General features: G+C 35.9%; 2 protein-coding genes across 6 annotated transcripts in view; one reads left to right on the top strand and one right to left on the bottom strand.

The window, feature by feature from the left end:
• Positions 1-12,425, bottom strand: part of LOC124254501 (NAD(P)H-hydrate epimerase-like) — a 391,625-nt gene that overhangs the window by 92,247 nt on the left and 286,953 nt on the right. The window contains exon 1 of one of the 3 annotated variants that reach the window (XM_046688316.1): positions 7,237-7,261. The exons of the other annotated variants lie outside the window; for them this stretch is intronic. The gene's annotated coding sequence lies outside the window, so the exon portion shown is untranslated. Of the gene's footprint in view, positions 1-7,236; positions 7,262-12,425 lie in introns of those variants that run through there. 3 annotated transcript variants of the gene reach the window in all.
• Positions 1-12,425, top strand: part of LOC124254500 — a 110,856-nt gene that overhangs the window by 53,104 nt on the left and 45,327 nt on the right. Inside the window, exons 2-3 of one of the 3 annotated variants that reach the window (XM_046688313.1) lie at positions 10,566-10,629; positions 11,576-11,634. In XM_046688313.1, the coding sequence (XP_046544269.1) occupies positions 10,566-10,629; positions 11,576-11,634 (123 nt within the window). Of the gene's footprint in view, positions 1-10,565; positions 10,630-11,575; positions 11,641-12,425 lie in introns of all 3 variants that reach the window. The other 2 variants (XM_046688310.1, XM_046688311.1) reach the window with 2 other exon arrangements.

Consider the following 12,425-nt stretch of genomic DNA (forward strand, 5'->3'; position numbering starts at 1 on the left):
CAGGGTGAATCTGGGGTGAATCTGGGATTTGAACACATGATCGAAGGATTCTGACACATCAAGGGGATGTAATTCTGTACATAGCCCTTTCAGACAATGCTGTACAATACACTGTACAGCCATATATGCTGACAACTAATAGCAATTTCAGACAACTCTGAGCATACCCTGTAGATTCGTATTTTTTCGCTCTCAAGTGTATTTAAATTTTGTGCATCTGGAAGATCTAATACAAGTATCCTCTATGACATTCAGAATGAAAATATGTATCATTTATCAAATTACGAAGGACACAACCATCATTCTTGACATTCAGAATCACAAATGCTTCCTCTAAATACCCCAAAATGACAACTGCTTCCTCTAAATATCCCAAAATGACATGCTTCCTCTAAATATCCCAAAATGACATACTTATTCTAAATATCCCAAAATGACAAATGCTTCCTCTAAATATCCCAAAATGACAAGTGCTTCCTCTAAATATCCCAAAATGGCAAATGCTTCCTCTACAATTCCTGAAATGACAAATGCTTCTTATTAGACACCCAGAATGACAAATGCTGTTTCTGTGACACCCAGAATGACAAATGCTGTTTCTGTGACACCCAGAATGACAAATGCTGTTTCTGTGACACACCGAATGACAAATGCTGTTTCTATGACACACAGAATGACAAATGCTGTTTCTATGACACACAGAATGACAAATGCTGTTTCTGTGACACCCAGAAGGACAAATGCTGTTTCTGTGACACACAGAATGACAAATGCTGTTTCTATGACACCCAGAATGACAAATGCTGTTTCTATGACACACAAAATGACAAATGCTGTTTCTATGGCACCCAGAATGACAAATGCTGTTTCTATGGCATACAGAATGACAAATGTTTCTTCTTTGACACCCAGAACAAAAAACGTTTCTTCTATGACACCCAGAAGGACAACATTTCTTCTATGACACCCAGAAAACATGGATCACCCCCCACACCCAGAAGGACGTTTCAGGTATGACACCAAGAAAACATGGATCACCCCCCACACCCAGAAGGACAAATGTAGCTTCTTTGAGTGTCAGAATGACATGTGCCATCTGTGACATTAAAAATGTCACAACCTTATCTCTGACAATCAGAATGACACATGTTGTCCTTCCCTGAGTGAAGAGGCAACGTCAGTGTGAAATCAACACCTCGTCTGTAACCAACCTGACAGCCAATCAAGACCCCATGCTCTAATCAAACGGACACATTTCCCCGAAACAAACGCGATTTGATCCAGGATGACACAGTATGACTGATGCATTATTCACAACAAGTATCTCCTGGCGTACACAGACACTAACTTATTTGTTCTGGAGAGGGGTGCTGTGATCTTTCATGAAATACATATACGTCTCATCTGTCATCACATCCCAGCGGGCACACAACGTTGAATCAACGTTGAATTTTGGTTGTTTGGTTGATCAACCTTTCATAAACGTTGATTCAACGTTTATCATGCGACCAAAGAAAGTTAGTCGAGATTCGTTTAGTTGTCAACGTTGTTTCAACGTAAGGAACCAACAAAATGTCAACTAATTGTTTCCTTGGCAAATTTGATACATAATTCATATTGGTAATAGGTATCCAACTTAGCAACTATCATTTCGGAACATTAACTTCATAAAAGATCAAGATCGAGCTAGTGACACATATAATCTTATATACTGTTTGATTGTGCATCGATCAACAGACGGAAATATAACGTAAATCGCAACTGAAAATGAAAACATCAATGATTTTAGGTATAAAGTCATCGGTTATCCGAATTGCAATACATTTGATAGTTTCCCACAAAACTGTCAAAATTGTATAATTCCCGACAATTTGCTTTCAAACACATGCCAGATCGCCTCGTTTGGCCATATCCGGACATGCCCACAATTATCACGTGCGCAAAGGCAGCTGATCGTTGTCAGTTTACTTTGGCGAAGTTCAACGCAATATCGTTCTATTTTCAACATCTTCACGGCATGATGGTGTTTATTTGGTAAGTATGTCCTTCATGTATAATGAAAACGTAGGAATGTTGTTTAAATCTAGCTGGTCAATGTAGCAAGAAACTCCGAATTAGGGCTCATGTTTTATCTCACAAGGGTACCGGTATGTCACGTACATGTTTCTCAAAATTCAGTGGAAGCCCGTGTTTTCCATGAACTTGTTTTGTTATTTTTCAATATATTTGCATGCATATATTTGGCATTTTGTTATATAATCGAATAAGATTTCCTTTCATACCCATCACCTGATTTAAATTTGCAAATATACATTTTCAAATAATCAATGAAGTACATCAATATAAGGGACCATTCATAATTATATGGCTGCGGGTGGGGTGATGATTGTATGGGGAGCTAAGGGGTCAGCATTTTTGTACACACGCACTATGTTTAATATGATGCTTAGAAGGTATGGGAAGGGGAGAGGCGTCATAGATATTGTACATGACATGCAGGGTGGGGGCCACTTATTTCAGTACATACACTTTTATGGGGAGGGGGGAGGGTTATTCACATTGTACATGCTTCTTCATAAAAATCATCATCACCCCAAGCCATACATTATGAACGGTCCCTAAGGGCAGCTATACAAAATCGAATAGAATTTATCAACATTTTATATTGCATCACATTATTATGAACATTTGTTCGTTTGAATAAGTCTATCAGTAAATTATGCATTGAGCACGCTCTGAACCCTGTCAACATATGCATATTATTTGGGGGGAGGGGGGTTGGGGGTGGAAAATGGCGAAAGGAAATCTTTCTCAGATCATGCAACGAAAATTCACATCAAAATGTCTTGTGCAAGTCTTTGTTAAGCAGCTGTAGAATTTGAATATGATGTTTCTTTATTATTGTCAAAGTGTAGGTTTTTCATTATTTTGCATTTAAATGTGTGTGCAGTGAAACATACTGAGATTTGGAAGAGTCCATTATTTAGAGTACAGGTATTGTTAGATATCAGCATTTTATGTACATGTTCCCTTGTCAAGATCATCTATCGAGTATATTAGAGAGAAGGTGCATATTTGTAGTGTTATTTTCAGTGTATGACCTACATTTCAATATGTTTTGGCCACCTGTCACCCCTTTGGTCAAATAGAGTAGGACTTCCATTTCTTGGAAATGAGAGTCAGAGATACACTGTTTCCAAGAATTTGCGTGTGCAAGCGATGTTTGTTTACGAGTACATTTAAGTCTTTTTGAGTGTAGATTGGAGTTGTAAGAGATGTTATTCAGTGTCTTATTATTCAGGGTATGATAGATTATTTCTGGCAGGGTAGAGTTTAATCTCATTATTTTATTGTTCATGATTCAGAGAAGCATAGTTATGACGTCGCAGATAATAGGCACACATAATTCATTATATGAGAGATTTTCTAAGCGTTCCTATAAGAGATTAAGTGTAAACATTTCTGAATTATGAAGAAGTTATTTATCTGAGTTTTATGAGTGTACAAATGACAAAGAGAGACAGAGTAGATAATAGAGAATATATAGTATACTTATGAGAGCTCATTATTGTTTTCAGAACTCCATGATCTATACTTCCTTGTGTTTGGGAATAAATGGTGTTGGAAGACCTCCCACAATAGACTTGTTCTTTGACCTGTGAACCACCACCCATTTTGTTTTCTTATCATTTAATGTAAAATGGCTTTTGTTACAATATATAACTCCTGTTAGCAAAATTGCTACATCTGTACAACTCCTATTTAATTTGAAATAATCGTTTCCGAGAATCTCTAAAGAAAACTAAATCTGACAGAATAACAACAATCTTCCATTGTTTTGCAGGACAATGTCAAACAATTTGATGTCAAGAATGAATGTTGATGGGCAGACGGCAAGTTTTCTTTTAAGAATACATGGTTGTATTCAATCATCTCTGGTAAGGTAATTACCAAGTGCAGCATTTCCATCATGACAATAGCAAATAATATATGACAGTAAAGCATCGTCTAATTCATCCTAATTCATAGTCTGTTTGAATAATCAACTTGCAATTGAGGATTTTCTTTGAAACTGTTTAAGAAAACTTCCATTCCTTTAGTTGAAAATATAATTTGTTTACACTTTTTTGTCATATTTTGTATGGATGCTGTTCATATACATGTTACATATGTTCACATGCCAAGTTAAAGCAGTGAAATGAACCTTTCAAGTGATTGATTAAACAAATACTTGAATCATTTAAGACAATATATCTTCCATATAAAATTATTCATGTATTTAAATATAAACTTTCAGAATGTGTCCTATATCATGGGAAATTTCAAGAAAGAGTTAGGAACGTTTCTGAAGTATCCACCTGACTGCCAGGCTGGGAGTGGCAGAAAGAAGAAGAGCTGATAATTGTGTTTTTGGAGTTGTAATTGTGTTGAAAAATCTGACCTGTGGTATTGAAATTGGTGGCGTAAATGTCAGTTTAATGCTATATGCAGATGATATTGTGTTATTAGCACAACAGAGATCACCTACAGACTATGTCATGTGTGATATTTTACATTATGCTTTAAACCACGTTTCTCTGTGTGTGTGTGTGTCTGTGTGTCTGTCTCTCTCTCTCTCTCTCTCTCTCTCTCTCTCTCTCTCTCTCTCTCTGTGTGTGTATGTGTGTGTGTGTGTTCAAAAAGATTTCATGAAAAGTGAATTGTTTTATGTGCTGTCTTCAGGTATAGTTCCTGGTCATTTTGGATGCGTTTCATGGTGAAAGTAATTGCATTGTGTTTATTCAGGGGTCTGTCTAATAGCTGAAATTCAGACAAAATGTCTTCTTGGCACAATTTCCACCTTTTCAAGATAACAATACAACAGTAAATAGTTTTTCTTAATTTGGAATACTCTTTTCTTCTTACTGGAATTATACGTCCAACTGACATAAAACTTAAATGAACATTATATTGAATGGAATTTTAACCAAGTATTTTATCAGGTAAATATATTACTGTAAACGTACTTATTTTCGCGTGGTGCAAATTTCGCGGAATTGACAGTTTAGACTACTTCGCGCGGTCAATTATTCACGCCAATCAGTAATTGCCGGAACTGCCAGCTGTCTCTTTGGCCGCCACTAATAGCAGTGAAAACAAACAGAGTGGCTGTACCTGTCAGGCGACATTTATTACTTACTCACAGGAAATCCCTATCTGTGCGATATGCTAGTACACAGTAACCCGTTTACTCCCGGAAGAGATGAAAAACACATCAGTATTATGTTCCGAATTCTGACGATCTGACTAATTAATTTATACTGTATATGAAGCTCTTTGTGATTTCAAACAAGTTGTGAATGAGATGATTGAGTGTTAGTGACTATTCGCTTCATGGTGATACGTTTGTATCTAAATGAATAAATAAAATACTGCTGTATTATTTCTTTCCGAGTCGTTTCGTGGTAATCTGTTTTGTATCAAACCATCTGTCATGTGACCAATTTCCATGGCGGCCACAACACACATTGCTGTTTTCGCTAATTCGGCGATGGGATTTGGCTCATTATTTAATTATGTTTTGGGAAATCCATTACAGCGACAGTTAAGTTTGATTCTTTATGCTACTATCAGTCGTCATTTTAAGATTCCCTTAGATTTCTGTCTTCAAACTTGATGTGTTATGGCAACAACTCAGGGGCGAGCGGGGCTAAACTGAAGGAATGACAGGTTTATTCGAGGTGTATAAATTTTCGCGTTAAAATGTTTTGCGCGAAAAGCGCGAAAATAAAACCTGCGCGAAATATACTACGTTTACAGTAACTGCATTTTTCTGTTTGAACACTGTTTATTGCAGGTAGCTTTTTGGGTATTTTAACTGGATGCAGGAGTTTGGTGCTACTTTAGTGTAGTTTAAAGGTCACATGCAACCCAAAAATCAAACATAATTAAAACACAATTATCACTTATTCATGACATATAATATACATTGCTGGTTATGAAAAAACATATAAACAAAATTATAAGCGTACAATCGCAAATCAAAAGTGCAATTTTGTGTACTTGGGTTTACCTCCCAAGAAACGAAGCAGCCGGGATACCGAACCCAGTCAGAGCGGGTGGGTGTGCACTCAAGTGTAACGGCTGGTTCATTTGCAGATGCCCTCACAGCTCATTGTGTGTGTATATATAGAGATTTTGGGTTTTGTAAATACATGCTCATTTTTTTTTTCCTTCAAATTGCAGGTGGTCAGTGATCGCAGTTGTGTATTGAATATTGTCATTAGCAGACAGGCAGACAGGCAGACAGGCAGAAAGGCAGGCAGACAGACACACAGGTGTCAATAAAACAAGACATTGAGTTTTGTCTGTGACAACGACATATCTATACCACATAATGACATTGCTTTTAAGTATCGAACTGAGAAAGTGACTCAGTAAGAAGAACGTGTGGTGAAATAGACAAATGAAATTATATAAACAGTTTATTTACTGTCATAACATATAAAAAAGGCTTCATTTATGACCTCAGAGTCTCTGGGAACTCGGTACCCAATCCCCCTGCAAAGAAAATAGAATAACTAAACCCCCCAAAACAATGGTATGATGTGACTCTTGCTACGACCAATCAAATGATCGGGAAATCACGTCACTCGAGTGACCCGAAAACGAGACTCAGGCTACACAGCTAGAACATTGCAGACACACCAGGCGGAATGGAGGTAGAAACAGGTAAGAGCTACATATTTTTACATACTTTAAAAGTCAGTGTTTTCGCAGAGACCAATTATATCAGTTTATGATCTCTGTTTTGTTTCAATGACCCTAATACGTCTGAAAAGAGATGAAATGGTGTCGGAGATGAATGAATGTGAATGTGACACTCAAAATGGTGTCAGAAACTTTACCTCAATCCTAAGCATTATTACGACTTATACCACTAGGGTATGTTATGTATATTGTTCTGGCAGGTTCATTTTCTGTGTATCAACCTTCTATCTGCACGTGCAGAGGTTGATATGTGGATAACAACCTTGGCGGTGCAGGAAACGCACATGCAACAAGCAATGTACGAGTCCATGCGGCGCCCACGTGGTATAAGTAGGTTAGCACCCTCCCTCTGCGGGTGATATGGATTCAACGCTCTCGCCTGACGGCTCGAGCGTTGAAATCCATATCACCTTTGAGGAGGGTGCTAACGTATACATACAGACATGCACATACACATGCAGATGATTAAATAATTATAACACCTACCGTAGACATGAGCACCTGGATATAAATATTTAATGTTTGGAACTGTGGTATCATGTCTAACACTCCCCAAAAGCACACGACACGACTTGGAGAGCAGAGGCTTTATTGCCAGTGTTCATGAATAGCGTCTGACCCTCTGACAAATCCGGCAGATTTGCCAACAGTCCGATAGAAGTCTACAACCCACCGGGTGGCCCCAGTGTCTGACTGCATATTTCACAATGACTTTGACTGAAGTTGTTATATGAGTCACTCTCAAAAGATGCAGCTTTTTCACGTATCAGGATTAAAACCTCAATAAAACCGTCAAATTTTATCAATGTGTAAAGAATCTGATTTCTCCTTCATTGTCAATATCTAGTCTTACTTGGGAACTTTTTATCACATACAAAAGGACCAAATAATGTTATTTTTTACTTTTTGTAACAAGGGACATGAATTTTGTCATTTATCCAGGTGCCAAAACCTAACATCATGTGTCTGCTGAGCACTAAATTTTATTTAAGAAGATATAGTTTCTGGAGTGGTTGAAAAGTATAGACCTTTTTCCCATTCCTGGTAGATGATCATGATTTTCAAGCTGAATTTTGATATAAAAAACAAATGTTTTCTCTTGTATACAAGAAAAATGTCTTTCCTGTAACATTTCCATAAAATTATGAAATAATTAAGGATCCCTCATCCTGTGAAAGTGGAACTACATGTCATGCCAATTAACAACTTCTGGTTGAGAGTTATGAACATGTGGTGTTGAGTTCAAGACAAAAATTTCAAAGAAAATCAAGTTAAAAAGGTCAGCATTTGCGAGTATTTTTTATCGGTGTCTTTTAGATAACATCAGTTATAAATATATACCCAATTTTCCATAAATATGTTTTTCTCTTTGCATTTGGAACCATAATTATAACACAAGGATGTTGTCTGAAATGGGAAAGGGACTAGTCATTATTTTTCTCTTAATTTACTCTGACAATTTGTCTTTCATATAACAGTCTTTTCTGTAACAGCTATTTTGTTATTGGAAAGACCATCAGTGTTACTTCAAAGAAACATCAGTATTGATTAGTAACATATTGTTTTATGTTAATGTCAATGTCATTAACAGTTGACTTGTGGTAATGATCTAAGGTCTATATATGCTGAGGTTGAAACATGTTTTACACTTTCTTGTCTGAATGCAATCATACTAATTTTTGTCAAAGGTTTTTATTGGTTAGACAAATTCTATAACTGCAAAGACAATTCAATACAAATTTGAATATAAACATTATCTCTGGTAGGTCTTTGTTCATCTTGATTTGCTATGTGCTCATATTAGGACCTTTAAGATTATATTTTTAGTAACACTGTTAATTTTAGTGACTAATATTTGTTACTCTGACAGCTTGAGGAAGGTGATCAAAACGTTGATACTTTTATTAATTACAAACCTGTTTGACAGTTTGATAAATTCATGACAATTACTGTCAAACTTGTTGTGAAATGAGTTTCTGCATTCCTAGAAAATAAATTTCAAAATGGTAACTGCTACTTTTACTGTTGTTCATTCAAAGCACAATGTCTAAAGTTTTTATTGAACACCAGAATTTAATTCTTCTTTGTCTTCAATCAAGTTGTTCTGAAATGTCTTTCCAGTAACACTGACATGTCCTTGGGGTAACACACAGGCTAAGTTCCAAAATATAGACTATATATTTTGCACTTCAAGTATGGTAAAAACAATACTTTTATAAACTGATTAATGTGAACCTATCTTATTGTCACTGCCATAGAAGTATTCTTATCATAACTCAAATATATGAGTCAATTGTCTTCTCTGTAACAAACATGTCATTGTTACTCACCTTATCTGGAGATATAAATATAACATGTAGACAAAAAACTCTACCTTTCATTACAGATAGATCAAAAATATTTGCTACAATTAAATGGTTTTTCAAATTTATTTGATATACTTTCTTTCAAATAACATAGGGTGTCTTTGGCATAACGATATTGTCTTTCATATAACAGGACTAAAAAGCAAATGTTTTATGATCTAAAGAGTAAAACATTGTCAGAAATCACTCAGAAATATCAAAATGTTCTCTTCAAATCACCTTCAGTGCAATGATATTTGACGGGAGACAGTTGAAAAGATATCAAGAGTATTGCAAAGTACTAACAGATTTCACGTTTTCATCTGAACTGTGTAGAACAGGTTTATTTCATAAAAATACAATTTTAGAACTGATGTTTAAGTGTGAGTAACAAAATAACACATAAGGTAGTTTTACAATACAATATCTTTACATATCAATGTATTTTTAAGAAAAATGTGGATATTACTGTTGTTACAGGAAAGACATTTTGTTTTTGTCCTAATTAGTTTAATTAGTCTTCATAAAAATATGGCACATTATTAAGCCTCAAATACTATCGACATGTGAACTTTAACAACGTATCTTGCCATTTGTGAAAGTAAAGATTGATGATTTTGTATTTCAATCATGTTGTCTTTTGTACACCAAATAGCTGCAACTTTTGAGAATGACTCATATATGACATGTGACACCTGTTTGCTGTTTATAAATCTTATGTTTGTTTATACTTTCATTGCCAATTATAAGAAATGTTAAATCTGAAATGTGTGTTTAATTTTATTCTATGGGTCCTGTGAATTTTCAATGGGTCAGACAGACATCTGAAACTTACAGGACCCAATGTCCTGTTACTTTAAAACAACATTCGTGAACATTGTATTGCTGTCGGCTGGAGCATACATACTTGGACGGGAAGCACATAGCCCGACGACGTAATAGTCCCATCATGCATTGGGGTACACAGGGAGCAGTTGTTTACATCCGGTAGTTAAGGGAGCATTACTTGTCAATTCAGTCACATTAATAGTTACATTATTACACCTCTCCCCTCCAGATTTTTTGTTTCCATAAACAAAATCTCAACAATACTTGTGATTAATATTCTTTAAAACATTAATATACTTATCATGAGATTATGTGAAGCAATTACATGCACTTATGTAGTCAAGGTCATTTTACTGTTACCTTACTGATGCAATTACATTATTAATGATAACTTCAGACAATTGTAACTTAAACAACTACTTAAACATAATTGTAGAAACATGAAACTTCACTACTGATTCATTCGGCTGCATGAAAACTGTAGTTTACATACCGGTAACTCCACAAATCTCGCAGTCTCTCATGAAAGTCTCACTGGGTGATAGTGACCGGTCTCCAACTGGGTACGTGCCCATCCTTCGATATATATAGTCTCTGACATATGCTGTCATAACAAATGCTTACATGATTTCTTGTTTTCAGAAAACGAGCAAACTCCTCAACAGAAAACTGAACCAAGGAGGTCTATCCAAGAGAGTCAAGGTAAGTTATTTATTATGGTAACATGTGGTTATGAGACTAAAAATTTCTTCCATACTGCGTGCTGTTCGTGGAGAGATTGTGAACATGGTGCCATAGTTGACAGGCTATAACTTGTTTTTACATGAACACAAGAACAGTTGTCCACATATAGTTGGCAGGCAACAGAGAATCAGTACAACCCTCTGGGCAAAAGGCTAGACCTATCCTGTAAGCATCTTTTAACTGTGTGGACAAAGCTTTGGATAGTTGGTTGGGTTCTTTGGTTTGTTGTGTAACGCCACCCACATATGACTGTAAATAAAAAAGTCTGGACCAGACAATCCAGTGATCAAACAGCATGATGATGTGTCAGGCACCTTTGTCACTTCTATTGATAGTATAGGGGTGTATTATCAAACTGATCCAGAAAAATGAAATAGTTTAGTGATGGATTTAATGAGAAAATGTAGGCATCTTTAGGGGCTTCATCTCGAAGTACATCAAGTCTGGATATAAAGTCTTAAATGTTTGGAACAGTTTTGTGGGTCACCATTAGAGGCTTCCTGTCGGTTTACTACTTTCAATCACAAAAGGAATATGTTGACAAATATTAGTCAAACTACAAAAAATATGACTTATATGAACGAAGCTATTTAATTTAAACCGTCAACAGTAATGAATGAAATTTCGATTAAAACTGATGATGTTTTAGATACATAAGACGTTGAATTAGCACTCAGTATAACCAGAATAGAGTAATACCACGATTAAAATGCATACTTTATAAAACACCTTCATCCCAGTTTTGTTAAAAATTGGGACCAAAGTTTGGTTAATCATTTATCATGGCCTAGTGTGCAACAGAAAATGAACACAACAGGGGATAAATCATCATATTTTACATGATGGTCAAACTGATAAGACAAAAAGGTTGTTTGTTTATATAAACCCAAACATTGTTGTTCACTGATGAAAGACAAAGACACATCACTTCGTTATAATAATGAAACAAGGAGGTCTGTTCAAGAAAGTGAAGGTAAGTTATTTATTATAGTACCATGAGGTTATGTGACTGAAAATTTCTTCCATACTCTGTGCTGCTATTTGTGGGGACAGAAAGACAGTTGTATACATATAGTTGGCAGGCCTTATAAACCGACAGTGACGCCACTCTGTTGTTCTCAGGGGACATTTTTTTCGTAATATCCCTCAATTCTGATACAATCTCGCTTCCTCGGGCAATTATCTAAATAATGTCCCTCTGTCCCGGGCAATTAAGTGAGTTTCGTTTTACACCACTTTTAGCAATATTCCAGCAATATCACGATGAGGACACCAGAAATTGCTTCACATATTGTGCCCATGTGGGGAATGCCTCAACCAAAAGGCCACCCCACTGCCCTGCCAATGAATTTGTCTAAAAAAAAAGCAAAAACCTAAACAAAAAGAAGAGGGATAGTTTTTCTCGTTTTAGAGTCATACCAAATCACCTAAGATATATGACAATACTCTCTATTCTTGTCTAACAGTCATACATTATCACTTTCAGGATCCTCACTTCAACCAGATGGAGAACTTCACCCTAACCCTTCCATTGGTAAGTTATACTATTAGTCCACTTAGCATTTTATAAGTAAGAAGTGATGGTTTTCTATTTTTCCCTGCCAGATGAAAATGATCAAACCTGTACAAGAATTTTGTGGGAGTGGGTTGGTGTCTTCTCATATTCATTGTGTCCAGATTATCCTGACTAGACATGAATATCAAATGAGTCTCTTTCTTTCAACATAAAGTTGGGATGCTTTATCATGATTTCAAATA

The sequence above is a fragment of the Haliotis rubra genome, unplaced genomic scaffold (genome assembly GCF_003918875.1).
Source record: "Haliotis rubra isolate DU_JTF1 unplaced genomic scaffold, ASM391887v1 Scf573, whole genome shotgun sequence".
Classification (NCBI taxonomy): Eukaryota; Metazoa; Mollusca; class Gastropoda; order Lepetellida; family Haliotidae; genus Haliotis; species Haliotis rubra.